This window comes from Myxine glutinosa, chromosome 11, assembly GCF_964187855.1.
Source record: "Myxine glutinosa chromosome 11, kmMyxGlut1.1, whole genome shotgun sequence".
Taxonomy (NCBI): Eukaryota; Metazoa; Chordata; class Myxini; order Myxiniformes; family Myxinidae; genus Myxine; species Myxine glutinosa.
This window is the reverse complement of record NC_136271.1, coordinates 107,867,362-107,891,488: the sequence shown is the minus strand read 5'-3', so window position 1 is coordinate 107,891,488 and position 24,127 is coordinate 107,867,362. Positions and strand designations below refer to the sequence as shown.

Sequence of the window (24,127 nt, the reverse complement as noted above, 5' to 3'; positions counted from 1 at the left end):
AGGCCCATCGACTCAGATTCATCACCAGAGATTCCAATAATCTTGAAGGTCTTGGTTTCCACGCCATCAACCTGAGCAATATGTGAGGTAGGGGAGCCAGCCCAGAGGGGAGAGCAGTACTCCAAGCTGCAGATAAAAGCCTTGTGGGTGGAAAGGAGCTCAGGTGTATACCAAGGAAGGACTTTGCACTACGAAGGGTGCCCAGGTGAACATCTGGCTTTGGAGACCATCTTTGAAATGTGGCTTCCCAAGAGAGACCATTACTAGGAGTGAGACCCAAAAGTTTGGATGATTGAACCTCTTTGAGAGGGTTGTTGAGAAAGTAGATGGGAGTGTTTGCGTTACGGTCCTTTCAGAGAAAGAGAGAGAGACAGAGTGAGTGTGCGGGATTTCTCAGGATTGAAAAATATATCCCAAGTGTTTGACCAGTTTGTGATTTTGTCAAGGTCCGTGGCTGCTGCCTGTCTGTCTGAAGGACATCCTTTGTCATGTCATGGCACATCATGTCATGGCACAGAGTGGAGTCATCAGCAAATAGATACGAGGATTTTCCAGAAAATCGGTGAGGTCATTGATGAAGATTAGGCCTAGAACCTAGATGGGGGCCTAGAACACTGCCTTAGGGCAGTCCAGCCTTGACAGGGAGACGAGAGGAAAGGATTCCATTGAGAGCCACACGTTGGCTACGAGAGTCGAGGAAGTCAGCAATCCAAGAGTGGAGTTGGCCTTTGATTCCATAAACAGACATATTGGAAAGCAAGGCAGGATGCCCAGACTGTATTGAAAGCTTGAGATATGTCGAGAGATACAGCCCTGATCTCATGACTGACATTGAGGTTGGGTGAGATCGTTGTGAGATGAGATCCTCCATCTATCGTTGGGTGAGAAGACGCAGAATGGTCAAGGTAGAGTGACAAGGTATGAATCTGATTTAGTGATCTGAGATTAGGTTGTTGGAGAAAAGGAATGATTTTATGTCAACTGCAATGATGGATTCCATGACCTTGCTGATGATTGGAAGTAAGCTAATTCATCTGTAAGTTAAGGGGATCCGTTTTTACACCTTTTTATGTAATGCTGTGAGGTTGGCTGATTTCCAAGCAGAAGGAAGCTGTCCTAGTGTAAATGACAGGGTGAAAAGGGCAGAGAGAGGAAGTACAGGCGCAGCACAGCAGGTTTTTAGGACACGTGAGATGACGACATCCTGTCCAATTGCAGAGTCGATGGTTGCTAAGGGAAGTTAGGGTAGGGATGGAATGGGAGCATACACCAGAGACAGACTTGACAAGGCACCACCAGGTTTTAGAGGAGCCAAGTTTGAAACCTCATCCTTGAGATTGAATGAATGTTGTTTTCTGGCTCTCCTGAGAGGAGGCACACTTGGGATTTGTGGAATGATCTGAGGTTGCCTTCGGTTGGATTTGCCTTCCACGAGGAAAGTTCTGTTGTTTTAAAGCAACCGCCTCACCACAGGATTCCAAGAGTGGGACGATGGGTAAGATAACTGAAGATGAGATGGGAGTAATTTGTGTAAAAGAGAGAACAGGTTCCTGTGGAAGCCTTCCTAGGTTGAGTTAAGATCAGTGGTGGTAAATATATGAGACAAGTCCTGAAGCAAGATGGCTGCTCGTAGTCCCTGCCAGTTTGCCTGAGTGAACTGCCAGACTCGCCGGCACTGAGGCCGTTCTCTGAGAATGGCCAGAGAGATTTTGACCTTCACGAGCACATGATCAGATGAGCCAATTTGGGCAGAGAACGAGCAAGATACATTTTCAGGGAAGTTCTCAATCACCAAATCCATAAGGGAAGACTTGCCATTGGGAGAGATCCGGCTGGTAAAATTCACGTATTGAGTCAATCCCATGGAGTCACAGAAATCCTTTGCTGAAGTGCCATGGTTGATGATGGAGGTTCCAGCACCCAGCTAATTAGTATGGTGACAATGGAAATCACCACATATAAGGAACAGAGAGTTTGGATGAGTTGTTAAAAGTTGGTCCAGAGAGAGACAGAGAGATAAAGACATCGTGCAAAGTCCTTCATTGCCACACCTGAACTGCATCCACCGACAGGGCTTTCATCCACAACTTGATGGAGTACTGCTCTCCCCACTGCACTGGCTCCCCTGCCTCACGCCATGGAAACAAAGGGCCTTCAAGATTATTGGAAACTCCTGCAATGAAGCTGAGTCTATGCATCTATAACTTCGCTACCGCAGTGAGGTTGGTCTCTCTGCCTTGTACTGCCTCCTTTATGGCCTTGCACCCTCTGTTATTTCTATGCTTTGTTTTGTGCATGAGAGCAAACCATCAGTGGTGCAGTGTGTGGTGAGCCCCCACACTCGAGCTGCCTGTTACAGAGCCAGACGCCACACTGTGGGAGTGCGTGGCTGAGAGTAAGCCTCGGGTGGTGCAGTGTGTGGTGAGCCCCCACACTCGAGCTGCCTGTGACAGAGCCAGACGCCACACTGGGGGAGTGCATGGCTGAGTGTAAGCCTCGGGTGGTGCAGTGTGTGGTGAGCCCCCACACTCGAGCTGCCTGTGACAGAGCCAGACGCCACACTGTGGGAGTGCGTGGCTGAGTGTAAGCCATGGGTGGTGCAGTGTGGGGTGAGCCCCCACACTCGAGCTGCCTGTGACAGAGCCAGACGCCACACTGGGGGAGTGCGTGGCTGAGTGTAAGCCATGGGTGGTGCAGTGTGGTGTGAGCGCCCACACTCGAGCTACCTGTGACAGAGCCAGACGCCACACTGGGGGAGTGCGTGGCTGAGTGTAAGCCATGGGTGGTGCAGTGTCCCCCACACTCGAGCTGCCTGTGACAGAGCCAGACACCACACTGGGGGAGTGCGTGGCTGAGTGTAAGCCATGGGTGGTGCAGTGTGTGGTGAGCCCCCACACTCGGGCTGCCTGTGCTAGAGCCGGACGCCGCACTGCGGGAGTGCGTGGCTGAGAGCGAGCCATCGTGCACATCTGTGGGTGCCGAGCCACCGACAGAAGAAGCCGAGGTTGTGCCACCCGTGTGTGCAAGCACTAGTGGAGCGAAAGCAAGGACGTGAGAAAGGGCGTAAGCATGGTGAGCGTGATGGGCTTGGCACATATGAATGGAGCGAGTTGTATGTTTGAGAATGAAGGAAGAGGAATGCCACCGTGGGTAGTCGCCAATAGAGACAGTCTGGTTAGGGATAGAACCAAGATGGTTCCCCACTTAGTTGGCGAGCACGGTACCATCTTGGGTGGAGCCAAGGGACATATCGGGGTGCTGCATGGTGGAGGACGAATGTGAGGAAGCCCCAAGATTATAGTGAGGAACCTCAGGTCATGCTCCTTCTGGGTCTTTTAGAAGGCCTGGAGTGTCAAAAGAAGATGGCGCAGGGTGTGTGTGCATGGTGCCATATGGCCCCCGTAACCCTTGGAGAAAAGGAGTGGACTGCATGGTAAATTGGGGGGAAAGTCATGTCCTCCGCCAGCCCTCAATAGAAAGGGAGAGGGACAGCCTGAGGTAAATATTTTACGGTACACCCACGAGTAGTATTGGTGAAAAGGGGGGGGGGGGGGGCGTGGGGACTGTAGGACAGATAGAGATGGGTACCGTCTGGGCCCCATGGAGAGCCCATGTGTACAGTGGATTGTGGGTCTCAGTGGGGGTCGTGCAGTGTATCCCAGGGAGTAAAATATGATAGACCACCAGATAGGCAGGTTGATAGTGACAAGTAGTGTTAGAAAGATTTAGAGACTTGTTCAAATTGATGATTCAAACTGTAAACAAAAGAGAATTGGAAGAATTATAAAAGCTCAAATTGTAAGTTTTTGAAATTTGGATTGTAATTGGTTGGCTTTTTGAGTAGTATGCCTTCCTCCTCCCTTCTCTTGTCCCAACAACATTGGGGATGACTGGAGGGATGAATGATGAGAGATGAGTCGTAGATGCAAAGGGCATCCAAATTTATAGTGTGTGATTGATAGTGAGTAACATGGTGCGAAGTGGGTGTGTATGAGAGAAGATGAAGCACACCCCTTCGGAGATGAATCCCCATCTTAAGAGATATGTCGATAGAGGGAATTCGGCTGTTTTGATCAAAAATGGATGCCTCCTGTGAAAAAGGGTCGCCGGTACAAATACCCCGGCCAGTCCAGCTGGCTCTGCATTGCGAAACACTGTCTTGTTGTACTTTGTCTGTATTTTACTGGTATGTCCCAGACAGAACCTGCAACTCACACTCTAATCTCTCCTATATAAAAATACTAGTACCCGACTGCAAAGCCGCAATGAGCCGGCGAAGCCGAACCCTCTTGCCACTATTTTACCCATCACTATGGCATCAGTAGGTTAGGTAGTCGGTAGTAGGTAGGTGCAGTAGGTACCGTACCGAGTTCAAAATGACACCATTTGCATTCTGATGAGATTAAAATTTATAAAATTTACTTCTTGATTTAATTCGGTGAATTCCGTCTCAACTTCGGATATTTCCGGACGTGAAAACCGATCCCCTACGGCCGCGAGATTTCTAAAAAATAATTATTCGTCAATTTTAGAATATTTGACGCCGTTTTCAGCGTCCGAAACGCGTAATAAGCTTTTTTGAAATATTTTTTCAAATGCTCGAATCTCATTGGTTCCGGTGTTTGGTGACGATTTTCGTTGAAGACATAAACCAGGGTCCGTGTGGGTCCGGGGAACGAGGTTGGTCTTAAAGTATTTTAATTACAAATTAGAGGTGCATAAGATTGTGAATCAAACAAAGACGGGTGAAACAAACTCCTATTGAACTTTTTCGCAATTTTTTTATGCATACTTCCGCATCCGCAAGATGGCGGCCTCCATGGAGCGATTTGGTTTTTGAAAGATTTTTTCAAACGGTCGAATCTCATTGGTTGCGGTGTTTGGTGACGATTTTCGTTGAAGATAACCAGGCCCATGCGGGCCTAGGTTGGTCTTAAAGTATTTTAATTACAAATTAGAGGTGCATAAGATTGTGAATCGAATAAAGACGGGTGAAACAAACTCCTATTGAACTTTTTTCAATTTGTTATGCATACTTCCGCATCCGCAAGATGGCAGCCTCCATTGAGCGATTTGGTGCGTCAAAGCTTCGAAATTCTCAAGGGATCCAGCAAAATCTGGCTTTTCAATATAATACGTACGCGTTCATTCACAACACCGGCTTCGCCGGCTATTAAAAAAAAACAAAAAAAAAAACACCATTTTTTGTGGCTTTTGGATGCAACGAGCAAGCTCATCTAGTCCTAAGTACCAGCCATATGACTGTTTTAGGAGTATTTAGTTCCGCTGTCTCGGAATGGCAGACAAAAGTTGAAAATTTCAGGGATCATTGACATCCTGAGCTAGATTGTGCCAATAAAGAACTTAGGACACATGGGAGGTAGTTTATACTGATAATCAAAATGAATTCTTGTAAATCGGTTTCCTTAACTGTGAAGTCATTAAATGGTAACCTATTGATTGGGAGCTCTGTTGCTCGACCAAGTTTCGTGCCTGGAATTGACATTTGGAACGGGCATCGTGTTGGGACTGTATTACTTTCCTGGATAACGTTACTCACAGGGTGAAGAGGGAGCGAACCTACTTTTGAGCTGCCTCGTCTGGGTTCGATTGCCAACCGGACTATAAATGGTCGGATGGGTGCAGGTGGAGTGTTGGCATCACAAGGTGAGCTGTCGCTCGGAAGGACGTTAAACTGGATGTTGTCCACTCGCATTAGTGAGTGGACCTTAAATATACCGTGGAGTCCCATGAAGGTTGACCTATCAAACATAGGATCCAAAATCAAGTGATTTTATCTTATTAGGTATTTCTTGACACCAGGTTACACTGTTTCCTAATTCAAAATGTGGTCACTATAGTAGCTATTGTGTGGTTAGTCCAACGCTATAAACAAATTCATGCCTGTCACGTGTGACCGACCATCTTCGGCTAAAAATGGCAAGGGCAGCCATCACTGTTTCGCCTCACGTTAGTATGGCTGGTACCGCACCACTCAGGAGAAATCGATACAAACGGATCTGGCACTGGAAGAGAAGGGCAGGGATAGGGAGGGTGGAATGGCAGGAGGGCAGCGTGGCGAGGTTTATTTTGACGTAGATTAATAAGGTATGTGTATAATACAAAAAGCAGAATGTCGCAGAATAGGGAGAAGGAAGAGCAAGTGGACGCCCAGCATAAGCTAACCCTCTCTCCTTTAAAGACATCCATCAGGCGGGCCCACTGGGCTGCCACCAAGCCAGACATGCCGCCACGGGGTGGGGCACAATGCACGGCAAAGCCACCCGATTGGCTCTTAACTAGATGGGAGGGTCAAAACTCAGCAGTCAATATGGCATTGAGCCAGAAACATCACTGTCCACACCTGGCGTTCATGTGACCATCCATATGACATTATACTGCCTCTTTTAGATGATTAGTGGTCATTTTTATGGGAGATTTTTTTACCAACAAGGTGTGGTCACATGATTAAACTAGACATAATTCAACGTCAACTGATATGCCAACGCCCACATCGTCTTTGCTAACTCAGACTTTGACCTGAAACCTCAGTATATAATGTGCACATGTACTTATTGAGTTCAAATCCCTACCTCAATAACATTTTTACCTGGCATGACCTTTGACCTCTTAAGCCAAAATCTAATCAGTTCATATTTTCATCATAATATATACTTGTACCAAGTTTGGTCAAAATTCCGTCACTGGTTCACATTAGCGCAGTAACATAATTTTTTACCTAATGGGACCTCTGACCCCACAATCTAAAGAGTTTATCTTTAAATCATCATACATACCTGTACCAAGATTGACTTGGATCCCTCCAGTCATTCAAGTTATCGCAGCAACGAAAAGCTATCACAGACCGACAACCCAAAAGCATAATGCCCCCCGATGACTGTCAAAAAAGTAACACAATAAGATATCACGCAAAGCATAGTAACTCTGTACAAAGGCAACGTTTATTATGGAAAAATGTAAAAAAATAACAGTAGCTTCAGCATCACATTATGTACACATCTTGTTATAACTTAAGCAGAATTATTAGACAAACAGACCCTGACAGGGCAGCACATCAATACCACAGTGTAGTTTCACATTTAGAGTCAATGAACAAACAGGATGAGACTGGAAATTATAAAACTGCAAGGACCGAGTCTGCCCCCCCCCCCCCCCCCCCAAGAAAATAAATTTAAATTATCTCTCAAACCAGAGACGGTGCAACTTTCCTGAACACAAAATATGCTCAACATGTCACATTCAATGCATAGATAAAACGCTTTCAAAGGCAAACAGACAAACAGCAACAATATTTGTACAATTAGCTTACATAAATAAAAAAATAAATAACGTTCAAAGCTCCGCCAAATCTTATGAACAACTTGTGTTCCGCATTTGAAAAACAAAATAAATAAACTCGTGCAAAAATAAAAAAACAGCACACTGTACGGCAAACCGATATGCCCCTCCGCCCTAAAATTGCATTGCTTGTGCTTAAAAATAAAACAAAATGGACCGTTGTCCGACATATTACAGCATTACCCATTGTGACGTCATGAGACAATGGCAAGGGTAAAATTGTCCAAGATATGTTCAGGGCGTGGCTATAACGTACGGGGAAGAAGGCAATGACGAGGGTCAGCAGCACCGGTGCTCCAAAAGCCTCGCTCCTGGTTTGACGTCTGAACGTGGCAGCTCTTTCGGGCCACACAACTCGGATCGAGACGCTTGGGTGAAGGAAGTTAAACGGAAATCGATTGCTGGGCACTTGGCATCCAAAGGAAATTGCTCTAGATGCCACTCCCATTCCAGGAACGATGGGTAGTTGGAAGACCGAGGTTACAGTTCAGACCGCAGACATCTTCTCCAAAACTTAAGTGTTCTTCATCTATTCTTAATCCTTTTTGCTGGAGCTCAAAGCTCGAGGCTCTCCTTGCTGGAGGTAGTGCTTGATAAACCCTTTCCTGGAAGGTCACAATTCACATTCACCTCACCCTCTCCTTTTTGCATCCAAGGATGATTCAGCAGATCTTCCAGAGAAGGCCGGTCTGAAGGACGCATGGACAGGCACTGCTTTATCATTTCCTGGCATTCTGTGCACAACACACGGTCTTGGTCAAAACCACAAACCTTCACCCAAAGTTTGGTCTTAACATCGTTTTGTTTGAAACCAAGGTGTACAAAAAGCAGCACAAGACACTCCACATGACAGGTGCAAATGTACCTTCGGACACTCGCTTGCGAAACATGACGTGCCCTCGGAGGATCTCCGCATCATGCTCAAAAGGGATATCTCCACAGACCATGTCATAAAGAAGTACACCGAGGGCCCAGACAGCTGCCGAACGCCCGTGGTATCGATGCGAGCGCACCCACTCTGGCGGGCTGTACACACGTGTACCTGTAAAATGAGAGTGCAAATGGTGAGGATAATGGGTGGCAAAATAATAAATAAACCCCACAAAGCATCACAATCTCATCCTTCATTTTTGTTTCATACAGAAGTCGAGGATCTTGGAGGGACATAACGACAGAGGTGGCAGGTCGACAGACCATCGGAGGGCAGAGGGGGGCAAGGCTGACTACACCACACAACAACATTACTGTACAATGTACATGTATGGGAGGGAGTGAAAACGAATGAAAGACGCAATGGAGGTTTCCACATCACACGTCATGCTTACCATCAAAGTCTGTGTACACGGTGTCCTTGAGAAAAGCGCCCGAGCCAAAATCGATCAGCTTCAGCACGCCGGTCTTGAGGTCCACCAAGATGTTTTCATCCTTTATGTCGCGATGTAGCACGCCGCACATGTGGCAGTGCCGCGTGGCTTCCACAACTTGGCGGAAGAACGAGCGGGCCAGGGGCTCGGGCAATGCTCCCCGCTCGGTGATGAGGTCAAAAAGGTCCTTGCAGTGTTCGCCCTTCTCCATGATGATCACAAAACTGTCAGGCCGATCGTACCAGTCGCACAGACGGATGATGCCTCCGAATCCCGTGGACACCTTCTTCATCAGAACAATTTCGAGCGGAACCAAAACTCCACTTGGCTGCAGCGCAAGGAACAGGGCAGGAGCGGCGTGGGGTTAACGCTCGACAGAGAGCAAACCAAGGGGTTTACCGCAGTACCGCGTGTTCTACGTCACGGATCAATGCGAACAATACTTGAGATTCCCTCATGAAGGGCGATGCACATAAACATTTTGCTTTGGTACCCACAGAAAGAGGGCAAAGCTGTCACACTCACCAGCTGTCCCCACTCCGTGACACGGTCCTTAGCAACGTGCTTGATGGCAACCTGCAAAGGACGGAGACAGTGCTCAGGACCCAAGGAATGGACGACAGTTCATAAACAAGCAAAGATCTGGTCACAAAGTACCAACTTGGGCACCAATAGAAGGGAGCCATACCGGAAGAGAGTCCGCAAGACGCACACCAGCGTACACCGTGCCGAAACCACCACTACCGATCGGAGGTCCAACCTGGTACGCCTTCTCAAAGGGATCGTGTTCTTTACCTGCGACACAAGGAGAGTAACAAAATAATGCATTACCTTATTATTAGAACTGGATGTCCTATGGGGGGGTGGGGGGTGGGAGTAGGGGTGTCAAAGCTGACATATAAGTGGGAATCCGAACTGGCACTCCCCATACAAACCCCAATAATCACCCACTGTCCCGTTTATGATCCGATAGGGATCCAACACTCAACCAAAACACGACATTCACGGAGAAAATAAACCACCGAATCAGCACGAACCCCAACCCCTCTCCAACCACGAACCCCAAGTCCAACCCCTCTGCAAGCACAAACCCCCAACCCCTCTCCAAGCACAAACCCCCAACCCCTCTCCAAGCACAAACCCCCCAACCCCTCTCCAAGCACGAACCCCAAGTCCAACCCCAACCCCTCTGCAAGCACAAACCCCCAACCCCTCTCCAAGCACAAACCCCCAACCCCTCTCCAAGCACAAACCCCCAACCCCTCTCCAAGCACAAACCCCAACCCCTCTCCAAGCACGAACCCCAAGTCCAACCCCAACCCCTCTGCAAGCACAAACCCCCAACCCCTCTCCGAGCACAAACCCCCAACCCCTCTCCAAGCACAAACCCCCAACCCCTCTCCAAGCACAAACCCCCAACCCCTCTCCAAGCACAAACCCCCAACCCCTCTCCAAGCACAAACCCCCAACCCCTCTCCAAGCACAAACCCCCAACCCCTCTCCAAGCACAAACCCCCAACCCCTCTCCAAGCACAAACCCCCAACCCCTCTCCAAGCACGAACCCCAAGTCCAACCCCAACCCCTCTCCAAGCACAAACCCCCAACCCCTCTCCAAGCACAAACCCCCAACCCCTCTCCCAGCACGAACCCAAACCCCTCTCCAAGCACAAACCCCCAACCCCTCTCCCAGCACGAACCCAAACCCCTCTCCAAGCACAAACCCCCAACCCCTCTCCCAGCACGAACCCAAACCCCTCTCAGCAGGAACCCAAATCCCTCTCAGCAGGAACCCCAACCCCTCTCAGCACGAACCCAAACCCCTCTCAGCACGAACCACCAACCCCTCTCAGCATGAACCACCAACCCCTCTCCAAGCACGAACCAGCAACCCCTCTCACAGCACGAACCAAAACCCCTCACAGCACGAACCCCCAACCCCTCTCAGCATGAACCCAAACCCCTCTCAGCATGAACCCAAACCCCTCACAGCACGAACCCCCAACCCCTCTCAGCACGAACCCAAACCCCTCTCAGCACGAACCACAAACCCCTCTCAGCATGAACCACCAACCCCTCTCCAAGCACGAACCCAAACCCCTCTCAGCACGAACCACAAACCCCTCTCAGCATGAACCACCAACCCCTCTCCAAGCACGAACCACCAACCCCTCTCACAGCACGAACCAAAACCCCTCACAGCACGAACCCCCAACCCCTCTCAGCACGAACCCCAAACCCCTCTCAGCACGAACCCAAACCCCTCTCAGCACGAACCCAAACCCCTCTCAGCACGAACCCAAACCCCTCTCAGCATGAACCACCAACCCCTCCAAGCATGAACCACCAACCCCTCTCAGCATGAACCACCAACCCCTCTCACCTCAGCATGAACCACCAACCCCTCTCAGCATGAACCACCAACCCCTCTCAGCATGAACCACCAACCCCTCTCACCTCAGCATGAACCACCAACCTCTCTCAGCATGAACCACCAACCCCTCTCACCTCAGCATAAACCACCAACCCCTCTCCAAGCATGAACCACCAACCCCTCTCACCTCAGCATGAACCACCAACCCCTCTCACCTCAGCATGAACCACCAACCCCTCTCAGCATGAACCACCAACCCCTCTCACCTCAGCATGAACCACCAACCCCTCTCAGCATGAACCACCAACCCCTCTCAGCATGAACCACCAACCCCTCTCACCTCAGCATAAACCACAAACCCCTCTCCAAGCACGAACCACCAACCCCTCTCCAAGCACGAACCAAAACCCCTCACAGCACGAACCAAAACCCCTCACAGCACGAACCCAAACCAAGGGCAAAAGGAGTGAGGGAGGTTAGTAAATTAAATTCCATGCATCCATACCTGTATGGATTTGTAGCTTCGCTGGGAGCTCCATGTGGGCCAAGTTACCGATAGTGAGCTGCATGGCGGGTGCTCGAACCAGATCTCAGTACGCGGGAACGCACACAGCACGCACGGACGCTCTCGATATCAAAGCACGGATAGACACAGAGGAGACGCAATGGAAAGGAAGCTCAAAGCAGAGGGACGAGCAGCTGCGTGGGAAACCCCGAAGCCACCGTGCCCGGAGTACTAATGACGCGGGGCGTCTCCCGCCCCAGGACGCCGGAGATCCTTTCTCGATGCTAAAACCACTAGGACCCCAATCCTTACACCTCCCCTTCGCGCCAACACAGCTTTATAGAGAAAGCGCGCGGAGGGGGCCGCTTGAAGCGTCGAACGTCACGCGTAGGCGGAGCCACAGAATGGATAACCAATCAGAGGGCGAGCCCATAGGTTTCCCCGAAGGCTGAACGTGTGGGTCCGGGGGCACCCCGATGATGGCCGTAAAGAGCGGGAAAATGAGCGGGCGAAATGCGAATTGAAGGGAACGCGGGCGCTTTCTTCAGCATTCCCGGGAATGAGCTCCTCTCCCTCCATCAGCATTCCCATCATTCCTTCCACCCTTTCCTTCAATAGATTCGTGATAACACAACGTCCAGCTCGGATGACCGTTGATAGGGAGGTGGGAGGGGATCATTTATTAGCAGGCGTACCTCCCGCGCGTACTTAATGAATTGGGCACACTTGAGTTAGTAATGGCGAAACGAGAGAGACTCGGCTGACGGAATGTGAAAAACGCCATGACAACACTGAGTCTTCACGTAAACAGAGAAGCCACCGGCTGTGAGTCACAGCGCCCGAGGGGACGCTAATCCCGCCATTTTCATTATGGATCCTCAGCGAGGAGTTTGTTCGAACCCACTTGGGTAAAGAAAGCTACGAGGGTGTTATTGGTGTATGAAACGGTTTCTGAGTATACAGCGATAAATCAGCACTAAATAATTATATATTTCGTTAAATAACTTAAACCAAAAAACTTGAGACGAATTACACCATTGGGGCCGTTATATGAATCTTAACCAAAATTAACATAAACAATCAAATATATATATATATATATATATATATATATATATATATATATATATATATATATATATATATATATATATATATATATATATATATATATATATATATATATATATATATATATATATATATATATATATATATATATATATATATATATATATATATATATATATATATGTACATTGTACATACACAAGCCGGGTCACCCGATCAAGATCGAGTTACTTGAACTTTAGTAGATTATCAAGAAGATTACTTTAAAGCTGCAGCAAAAAAGTAACCCGAGAGTGCACCACGGCAATGATGGGCCAAATGTCCTTATTTCCCTACGCGCGCGACTTGCTACCAAGGAGGAAGCGGACAACGCGGTTAAAACAAAAGTGTCTTTATTGACAAGAGGTCACTGTAGCACTGGCGCGCTCCGGGCTGCGCGCTCGGTGTATATCCTGAGGCCACGCCTACCCCTTGGGCGTGGCCGCCGCCCACTTGGTGCGTGGAATGATGTCACCACGCCAGTGGGCTTTCGTGTCCGCCACACGCGCCCCCCCAGAATTCCCGCGCACCTGGAGGGCCAGTTTGCGGGGCAAACGGATGACCCGGCCGAAGCGCCCTCTGGCGACCGGCGGCATCCGGGGTGCAGGGATGCCAGCTGGGATGCCCCCGGCTGTACCCGGGATGGGTGCCGGACCGGGGGGCGGCGAGCCGGCGGTGCTGGGCGGTGCCGGGGGTCTGCCCGCCGGGGGGCGGCCCCGACGCGGGGGCCGAGCCACCGGCGGCGGGTGGTCCACGTCGAGGTGGGCCGGCTTGAGTCGATCCACCGAGACGTGGTCGGGAGTACCGCTGATGTCCAAGGTGAAGTATTTCACCCCGGTCTCCAGCACGCGGACAGGCCCGTCGTACGGGGGCCGCAGTGGTGTCCGGTGGGCGTCGTGCCGGACAAAGACATACTCCGCGGTGCGAAGCTCCGGGGCGACGTGCGTGGGTGGGTGTCCGTGGTGCGCCGTCGGCACAGGGGCGAACCTCCGGGTGGTCTCCTGCAGCGCGGAGCGCTCCTGCGCCGCGGACCAAGGTGCCGTGGGGTCGGGGAGGAACTCGCCCGGCAACCGCAGCGGTTGTCCAAAGACCAACTCCGCCGCGGATGTGCGCAGGTCCTCCTTCGGCGCCGTCCGTAGGCCCAGCAGGACCCAGGGGAGCCTGTCGACCCAGCCGCCGTCGCGGAGGGTGGCCCAGAGCGCGGCCTTCAACGAGCGGTAGAACCGCTCGCACAGGCCGTTGGCCTGGGGGTGGTAGGCCGTGGTTCGGTGCAGCTGGACCCCGAGCCCCCGCGCGACCGCGGCCCAGAGCTCCGAGGTGAACTGGGGGCCGCGGTCGGACGAGATGTCCGAGGGGGCGCCGAACCGGGCGACCCAGGTGGCGATGAACCCCTGAGAGACGTCCGCCACCGTCGTCGCCGCCAAAGGCACGGCCTCCGGCCACCGGGTGGTGCGGTCCACCATGGTAAGGACATGGGTGAAACCCCGCGAGGGGGCCAGAGGTCCCACCAGGTCTACGTGCACGTGGTCGAACCTACGTGCCGGCACTGTAAACGGGGCCAATGGGGCCTGGGTATGCCGGTGCACCTTCGCGCGCTGGCACGCGAGGCACGTCCTGGTCCAGCGGTGGACGGCCTTCCGGAGGCCATGCCAGACAAACTTGTCGGCGACCAACCTCTGGGAGGCCTTCGTGCCCGGGTGGGACAGGCCGTGGATGGCGTCAAAAACCTGGCGCTGTCAGCCCGCGGGCACGATGGGGCGAGGCCGCCCGAGGGAGATGTCACACAAGAGGGCCGTGCCCGCGCCGTCGAACGGCACCCCGGTGACGCAGAGGCCCGTGACGGCGGTCCGCAAGGCCTGGACACCGGGGTCGGCGGCCTGGTCTGCCGCCATCCGGGCATAGTCGATGCCAAGGTGGACCGCGTGGGCGACGGACCGGGAAAGGCAATCCGCCACTGGGTTGTCCTTTCCCGCGACGTGCCGGATGTCCGTCATGTATTCGGACACGGCCGAGAGGTGACGCTGCTGCCGGGCCGACCACGGCTCGGTGACCTTGCCCATCGCGAAGACCAGCGGCTTTTGGTCGACGAAGGCCGTGAACGCACGGCCCTCGAGCAGATGGCGGAAGTGCCTGACCGCCAGGTGAAGCCCGAGCAACTCGCGGTCGAAGGTACTGTAACGGCGTTCGGGCGGGCGAAGCTGCCGGCTGAAGAACGCCAGCGGTTGCCAAGCACCACGCACCCATTGCTCGTGCACCGCGCCCACCGCGTAGTCCGAGGCGTCGGTGGTGAGGGCGATCGGTGCATCGGGCACAGGGTGCGCGAGCATGGTGGCGTTAGCCAAGGCGAGCTTCGTGCCTGCGAACGCCGCGTCCATCTGCGCGGTCCAGGTAACATCACCTTTGCCCGGCTTCCCTCGGAGGGCCTCGTGGAGGGGCCACAGGAGCTGAGCAATGCGGGGCAGGAACCGATGGTGAAAGTTCACCATGCCCAGGAACTCCTGGAGCCCCTTAATCGTGAGGGGGCGCGGAAACCCCCTCACCGCCTCCACCTTGGCCGGTAGGGGGACGGCCCCGTGCCTCGTGACGCGGTGCCCCAAAAAGTCAATGTCGGCGACGCCGAACCGGCACTTAGTGGGGTTCACGATGAGGCCATGCTGGCCCAGACGTTCGAAAAGCGTGCGGAGATGGTGAAGGTGCTCTTCGCGGGACGCGCTGGTGACGAGGATGTCGTCCAGGTAGACGTATATAAAATCCAAGTCGCGCAAGACGCTGTCCATAAGTCGCTCGAATGCCTGAGCCGCATTTTTCAAACCGAAGGGCATCCGAAGAAATTCGAACAGTCCGAATGGCGTGATGACCGTCGTCTTCGGGACGTCCTCCGGCCTGACGGGGACCTGATGGTAGCTGCGTATGAGGTCCACCTTTGAAAAGAAGGACATGCCCGCCAACCGGGCGGAGAAGTCCTGTATGTGGGGGACGGGGTAGCGGTCGGGGGTGGTGGCATCGTTGAGGCGCCGGTAGTCACCACACGGTCGCCATCCCCCGCCGGGCTTGGGCACGATGTGGAGCGGCGACGCCCAGGCACTCTTGGAGCGCCGCACGATGCCGAGCCGCTCCAGCGTAGCGAACACCGCTTTAGCTACGGTGAGCTTCGTCGGCTCGAGGCGGCGTGCCCGGGCGTAGACCGGTGGCCCGGAGGTGGGGATGTGGTGTTCCACCCCATGCTTAACGGCCCCCGCCGAGAAGGTGGGCCGCGTGAGGGCCGGGAAACCGGCGAGGAGGCGGGTGAATTCGTCCGCTGCTGGAAGCATACAGATGAACCTGGCCGGAACGGAACCGCTCAGCAAGCCGCTCGGCGAGCCACTCGATGAGCCGCTCTGTGAGCTGCTCAACGAGCGGGGCAGCGCGCAAGCGAGCGAGCTGAACGTCTCCGCCTAGACAAGCCTTCAGTGCTTTACGTCCACCAATAGTCCATGAGCACATAAGAAGTCCGCGCCGAGCAATGCCATGGGCACGTCGGCTGTGACGAACGACCACCGGAAAACCTGCCCTCTGAACCGCAGAGAGAGACAGCGTTTTCCGTACGTGCGTATGGACGTACCATTGGCCGCAAGCAGCGTGGCGCCACGGCCTGCGGTTTGCTTGTCGGACGTACCGGCAGGAACGACACTCACCTGCGCTCCCGTGTCGCACAGGTAACAGCACCCGGACAAGGTGTCCGTTATATACAGTAGGCTGTTGGAACCGCCGACGCTCAAAGCCGCCACCGAGCGTCGGCTTGCCCGTTTCCCGACCTGCCGAATGAGCACGGCGGGCGACACTGCCGAGCCTTGTGGCCGAACTTGGCGTGGAAGAAACACCAGGTGGGCGGCTGCGGCGGCGGAGGCCGCGGGTTTCTTCGCGGCGGAGGTGGTGGTGGGTGGGACGTGGCGGCGGACACCAGGTGTGGTGCATCAGCAGCAGCCCCGAGAGCTGCGACGGCCGCGGTAAGACTCGCCTGCGTGTCCAAAGCCGCGAAGAACCTGTCGGCCTCAGCAGCGAGGGCCCGGGGTTCCGTTGTCGTAGAACCGGCCAACGCGAGGCGGACCCGTGCCGGCAGCTGGCAACGAAATAACGCCCGGAACAGAGCGGTCGGGGTTTCGTCGCCCATCAGCGACAACATATGGTCCATGCGGACCAATGTCGCGTGTCACCGAGCTCGGGGAGGTCTAAGAGGCGGTTGGCTCGTGCGTCCACCGTGAGGCCGAACATGGCGAGGAGGAGGCGCTTGATCGCCTCGAACCTGCCGTCGGCCAGTGGATTCCTCAGGACCGACACGACGCGGGCGGCCGCGCCGGGCCCGAGGGAGGCGACCACGTGGCAGTACATGGTCTCGTCGACCGTGATGCCTCGAAGTTGGAACTGGGCTTCTGCCTGCAGGAACCAAACTTCAGCTTGTGCCTCCCAGAACTCGGGGAGCTTGACGGAGACCGCGTTGGTTGCCATGGCTGTGGCGGGTTCGGGTGGTCAGCGGCGGCTGACCAGAATGTCGAAGGTCACCAATGAAGCACGGTGCTACGCGCGCGACTTGCTACCAAGGAGGAAGCGGACAACGCGGTTAAAACAAAAGTGTCTTTATTGACAAGAGGTCACTCTAGCACTGGCGCGCTCCAGGCTGCGCACCCGGTGTATATCCTGAGGCCACGCCTACCCCTCGGGCGTGGCCGCCGCCCACTTGGTGCGTGGAATGATGTCACCACGCCAGTGGGCTTTCGTGTCCGCCACAGTTTCTTGATTTACAGACATACAAACACACATACATAGTGATAACTTTCTGGGTGGGGGTGGGGGGTGGTTGGAGGAGGGTCCAAAACCTGACAATGGGTACCCACAACACGTATGCAAAATTTGGTGGAGATTGGTCAAACGATGTGAAATTGTGTATAAATCAAATGTCTTCACACACATACACACACACACACACACACACACACACACACACACACACACACACACACACACACATACACACACACACACACACACACACACACACAGACACACCCACACCCACACCCACATACATACACACACTGACACACACACACACACACACACACACACACACTCACTCATACACATTACCACACACACACACACACACACACACACACACACACAAACACAAACACACACACACACATACACACACACACACACACATACACACACACACACACACACACACACACACACATACACACACACACACACACACACACACACACACACATACACACACAAACACAAAAATACACACATACACACACACACACACACACACACAAAAATACACACATACACACACACACACACACACACATGTGGAATTTATTGGCTCATGGTTTAGCATTCTCCTGCAGATTGTTTCCGCTTTGTCTGTTTGCCTTGGGGCTCCACCTGTGCGTAGCACGGGTACCTCGCTGGTATATATAGATGTAAATCCTCTCTCAAGCTATGCGGACACACGGCGTTCGCGTGGCTAAAAATATGATTGTGACGTATGGCATATTAATATGCATTGTGACGTTGAGACAGGACAGAAATAGATGTCCCTTGGGCAGCACCACGCAAAAAGAGCAGCGTCCGATAAAAACTGGTAGATAGGACACTCAGGATGAAATGTGGACAATCTAAAAAGAACCATGGAGATTCAAAGGCCCTTTAATGAAGCACAAGGTGACATTACAAAACCAGACCCAAGACACTCAAATATACCGCCATGACGTTCACCTTATATTTGTAAACAAAAACTTTCCCAGGCGTAGATACCATATGGAAAGGAAAAGGATTCAAAACTGTCGAGATTGAAAATAACCAACATGAGTGAAAACAAACTGGCTTGAAATAGCTCAACCCTCTGAAGACAAATCCACAAATGTCATCTTATCAAGTCACATTTATATAGCACAGGATGTACAATCAGGGGGAAGCTCACCCCCATTATCCATTATGTGTAAGATTTTGAAAATGGGAGGGGCAGGACAATTACAACTTCATCAAAAAAAAAAATAGAAAGCATCGAAAAATGCAAACACCATCGGCATCCGTTTGTATTTAGACATCTTCTTCTTCCGTATGCTCAAATTAACGAAAGGTTTTCAAAAGAAATACAAAATGAAAATTGAAGATTTTATGCAGCCTTGACCTTTAAGCTTTAGATCTAAAAAATAATCAGCAGCTAGCTTTTGATTGGTGAACCAATTTAGTAACCCAACATGCAAATTCTTTAAATTTCAGGTAAATTGGCTGAAAATTGACGATTTTATGTGACGCTGACCTTTGACCTTTTGACCAAATTATTAATTTGCTTTCTTCATATTCTCATAATAAAGCTTTGTTGAAAATTTGATGACAAAACTCAAATGGTAAATTTAAATTTCAGGTCAATTGGAAGAAAATTGATGATTTTAGGTGATGCTGACCTTTGACCTTTGGACAAGATTATTAATTTGCCTTCTCCGTATTATCATAATAAAGCTTTGTTGAAAATTTGATGACAAAACTCAAATGGTAAATTTAAATTTCAGGTCAATTGGATGAAAATTTATGATTTTAGGTGATGCTGACCTTTGACCTTTCGACAAAATTATGAATTTGCCTTCTCCGTATTATCATAATAAAGCTTTGTTGAAAATTTGATGACAAAACTCAAATGGTAAATTTAAATTTTAGGTAAATAGGATGAAAATTTATGATTTTAGGTGAGGCTGACCTTTGACCTTTTGACAAGGTTATTAATTTGCCTTCTCCATATTATCATAATAAAGCTTTGTTGAAAATTTGATGACAAAACTCAAATGGTAAATTTAAATTTCAGGTAAATAGGATGTTAATTTATGATTTTAGGTAACTAGGGCATGCCCGTACTATATATAAGCTAGGACGTGCCCGTACGTGGGTGCCCGTTCCTTGCCAAAAAAAAAAAAAAAAAAAAATTTGTGTAGGGGTGTGTGTGTGTAAACATCCTAGGGCGTGCCCGTACGTGGGTGCAAAAAAACATGCGTGCAAACAACAACAACAAAAAAAAACTTTGAAACCACGTGGCAGTAACGACCACAGAACCCCCCCCCTCTATTTACATGAATGGTTTGGTCCATTCGCAACGACCACAGAACCCCCCCCTCTATTTACATGAAATGGTTTGGTCCAAAGCGAACGGCTTGCGGTGTTTGGTAAAGAAATCGCCATAGCTCGGTAACTACTTGTCCGATTAATTTCAAACCTTGAAAAGGCACATCCTCGGGTCCCCAGCAATATACCTGGCAAGTTTCAAGTATATCGGACCGGTAGTTGTCGAGAAACAGCGGTCACAGACAAACATACACACATACACACATACACACATACAAACACACATACACACATACACACAGAGATTAATGGAATTATAGATAGACTAGGGCATTGCCCGTACTATATCTATATCTAAAATTATATCCCCCCCCTCTATTTACATGAAATGGTTTGGTCCAAAGCGAACGGCTTGCGAGTACGGTGACAATCCCCCCCCCTCTATTTACATGCAATGGTTTGGTCCAAAGCGAACGGCTTCCGGAGTTTGGTAAAGAAATCGCCATCGCGTGCACAAACGCGCAGGAAAGCGAATGAATCGCAAATTCGGTTTTATTAGTTTTAAAACATAGTTTAACGCCAACATAGTTTGCAAACGTGAAATAAATGAATACGCTCTCAAATGTGCCATCCGAGGCAGAGTGTGTCCTCCACGTTCGGCACACGCGATCGTTCGCTGCTCTCTGATTGGTTGAATCGTTTTTTGGACATAGCTCGGTAAGTAATTGTCCGATTAATATGAAACCTTGAAAAGGCACATCCTCGGGTCCCCAGCAATATACCTGGCAAGTTAAAAGTATATCGGACCCGTGGTTGTCGAGAAACAGCGGTCACAGACAAACAGACGTACAGACGTACAGACGTACAAACGTACAAACGTACAAACAGAGATTACTGGAATTATAGATAGATGCTGACCTTTGACCTTTTCACAAAAGTATTGTTGCGGTTTTGAGTTTGTACAGTCAGTATAATAAAGTTTAAAATTTCCCCCTCATAGTTAGTCACACAAGCAACATGTAGCCTCGCGATAGTGTAGTTATTTCTTAGTATTTGTGAGCTTAGTCCTTTCCCTATGTTAGTTCTGCGTTGAGTGGAGTAAGGAGAATAGGTCCTACTTCTTCTGACTCTCCAGCCTCCCTAGCCTCATGTCCCCTTGCACTGACTTTGGTTCATTTTGGGCGAATTAACACGAGGCAGGCCTTGGAGGGTCGGGGCGGAGCCGAATGAGGGGCGGCAGAGGAGCTGACGGTAAGCACGAGCCGCCAATCAGGGCTCAGAGGTTGTGGCGGCAGCACTGCGTCACAGGGTGTGGTTGGAAGGTTCGAGAGGTTTCAAGAAGGTTCGGGGCGTATTTATAAAACCCATCGCGCAAAGCCCCCAGGAGGACTAGCGCGGTCGGACTCGCTGATGAGCAGAGGACTAGCGCGGGAGGACTGGCTGATGAACTGAAGGATTGATGAGAGGACTCGTTGGCGAGCAGGAATTGAGAGATACGCGGGTGAAGAAAGACGCGCATGAACCGGAATTACGCGCTAATATAAAGTGACGCTCAGTTGAGCTGGAGGCCGAGCAGCGTACAGTGCATTAAGTCATGCGAGTGATAACGCCTGTGTAACTGCCGGCCGCGCTGAGAGACGCGTATTTGCCGTTCTACCTCATCGGCTGCCTTTTGTTCGGGAGACGCACTACGAGGACCCTTCCACCGCCTGCTTGCCTTCTTCGCGGAACGTGCTGGGACCGTGGAGAGCTGGACGGGGCCGTTCCTGGATGACCACGTCGACGCGTCTGGCTGGAACATCAACCTACCTGCAATTCCCTGTGTGAGTATGACGGGCCCGAGTCTGGGTGTTAAGACTAAGACTGTTTAAGTGCTGCTCTGTGTCTCTGCGTCCTGATCATTGTACATACGTGTGGGAATAATAATTAAACCTGTGTTCTTCCTTTTCCATTCGATCGTTCCTGTGATTTCCTCATTGGCTAAGCATGGTACGAATAGAACCGCTCGAATCGGGTTCCACTACCTAAAACTGCACGGACCACGTGGTACTCAATCTGCTCGGTGTACCCAGATCACACGTGGCTCGTGCGAGGCTTGCTTCCTCGTTTCCGTGGTGGTGCAGGGATTTAGGTACGAGCGAGACTTGGTCCCGAAACCCTACCTTGCATTTTGCCTGGAAGAGGCGTTTCAAGTCTCTCGGTTCCGCCAAGCCCAAAAAGAACAAGGGGATTAATCCCCCCTTGGTAAGGGGCAGAAGGGCGGTGGAGAACCGTAATAGTATTAATTTCCCTTCTCCGTATTATCATGATAAAGCTTTGTTGAAAATTTGATGACAAACTACTCAAATGGTAAATTTAAATTTCAGGTAAATAGGATGTAAATTTATGATTTTAGGTGATGCTGACCTTTGACCTTTTTTTTTTTTTTTTTTTTGTATACTGAATCGAGGCTCGTGAAAGAGCTAACATTTACTTCACAAACAAATCAACCAGACAAACAAAATATATTAAAAGAGGGAGCAGAAAACAAGATGGGGAGAGAAGGGGAAGCAGACAAACACAACATTTGAGAGCAGGGAGATGTGTGGAAGGGAGAGGGCTTGGGGGGAGGAGGCGTGGGAAGGGGTGGGGGGGAGGGAGAAGTATAAAACACAAGGACACCAAGGACTTCCAGGACAGAAGTTGGTATTTCAAAAAAGTGGAATTGGGGTGAAATTAGCGGGGGTAAAAAAGATCAAGGTTTTGGATGGGGGAAGATAAGAGATGGTGGTGAACAGCTGTTTTAAAGACCTGGAGGGTGGAGTGGGATTGAAGAGAGTGAGGGAGTTTGTTCCAGAGGCGGGAGAAAAGAGGAATGAAGGAGTGAAGGTGAGCAGAGGGTCTTGATTTTGGCAGTTTGACCATAAGAGGGTTGCAGGCAGATCTTGTGCGACCTGTAGGAATATTTGCGGGACAGAGCCCAGAGAGAGCTGGGGGGGCAAGGCCAGAGAGGAGTCGGTAGAAGACGGAAAGACCACCAACCTGCCTGCGGTGATTGAGTGAGAGGCCCTTGGAGTTGGCTTCATCGCGGGAGATTCCAATGATTCTGAATGCTTTGGTTTCAACAGCGTGAAGACGAGCTAGGTGTGAGGCAGGAGCACCAGCCCAGAGGGGAGAGCAGTATTCCATTGAGCTGCGGATGAAAGCCTTGTATGTGGTGAGGAGCTCAGGTGTGCCAAGGAAGGACTTCGCACGACGGAGGATGCCCAGTCGGCGACTGGCTTTGGAGGCCAGATTTGAAATGTGGTTTTCCCAGGAAAGATCATGGCAGATAGTGAGACCCAAAAGTTTGAGTGACAGAACTTCTGGGAGAGGATTATTCAGAAAGTGGATGGGAGGGTTGTCCAGTCGGTCTTTTCGGAGAGACATCGTAAGAGTGTGAGATTTGTCAGGATTGAAAGACATGTTCCACTTGTTTGCCCAGTCTGTGATTTTGTCCAGGTCTGCAGAGAGTGAGGAGGCTGCAGAATGCCGAACTGAGGGATGAAGAATGGAGCGACAGAGAGTAGAGTCATCAGCAAAGAGATACAGAGGATTTTCAAGAGAGTCAGAGAGATCATTGATGAAGACCAGAAAAAGCACAGGGCCCAGAACACTGCCTTGTGGCTCTTGGTAAGGGGCAGAAGGGCGGCGGAGAACCGTAATAGTATTACGGTAAGCCACGATGATTTTAGGTAATGCTGACCTTTGACCTTTTGACAAAATTATTAATTTGCCCTTCGTATTATCATAAAGCTTTTTTGAAAATTTGATGACAAAATTCATATGGTAAATTTAAATTTGAGGTAAATAGGATGAAAATGTATGATTTTAGATAATGCTGACCTTTGACCTTTTGACAAATTTTTTGATTTCCCTTCTCCGTATTATCATAATAAAGCTTTGACAAAATTATTAATTTTCCCCTCTCCGTATTATCATAATAAAGCTTTGTTGGAAATTTGATGACAAAATTCAAATGGTAAATTTAAATTTCAGGTAAATAGGATGTAAATTAATGATTTTAGGTAATGCTGACCTTTGACCTTTTGACAAAATTATTAATTTGCCCTTCGTATTATCATAATAAAGCTTTTTTGAAAATTTGATGACAAAATTCATATGGTAAATTTAAATTTCAGGTAAATAGGATGAAAATTTATGATTTTAGGTTATGCTGACCTTTGACCTTTTGACAAATTTATTGATTTCCCTTCTCCGTATTATCATAATAAAGCTTTGTTGAAAATTTTATGACAAAACTGAAATGGTAAATTAAAATTTCA

General features: G+C 50.4%; 1 protein-coding gene across 1 annotated transcript; it reads right to left on the bottom strand.

Annotated features, from left to right (window-relative positions):
- Positions 1–6,940: 6,940 nt before the first annotated feature.
- Positions 6,941–11,915, bottom strand: PIM3 (Pim-3 proto-oncogene, serine/threonine kinase). Its single transcript, XM_068131312.2, has 6 exons — positions 11,601–11,915; positions 9,412–9,518; positions 9,249–9,299; positions 8,685–9,051; positions 8,225–8,401; positions 6,941–8,093 (listed from the first exon to the last, which is right to left on the bottom strand). The coding sequence occupies exons 1-6, from the start codon at positions 11,662–11,664 to the stop codon at positions 7,915–7,917; spliced, it is 945 nt and encodes a 314-aa protein (XP_067987413.2). The 5' UTR covers positions 11,665–11,915; the 3' UTR covers positions 6,941–7,914.
- Between the last annotated feature and the right edge of the window lie 12,212 nt (positions 11,916–24,127).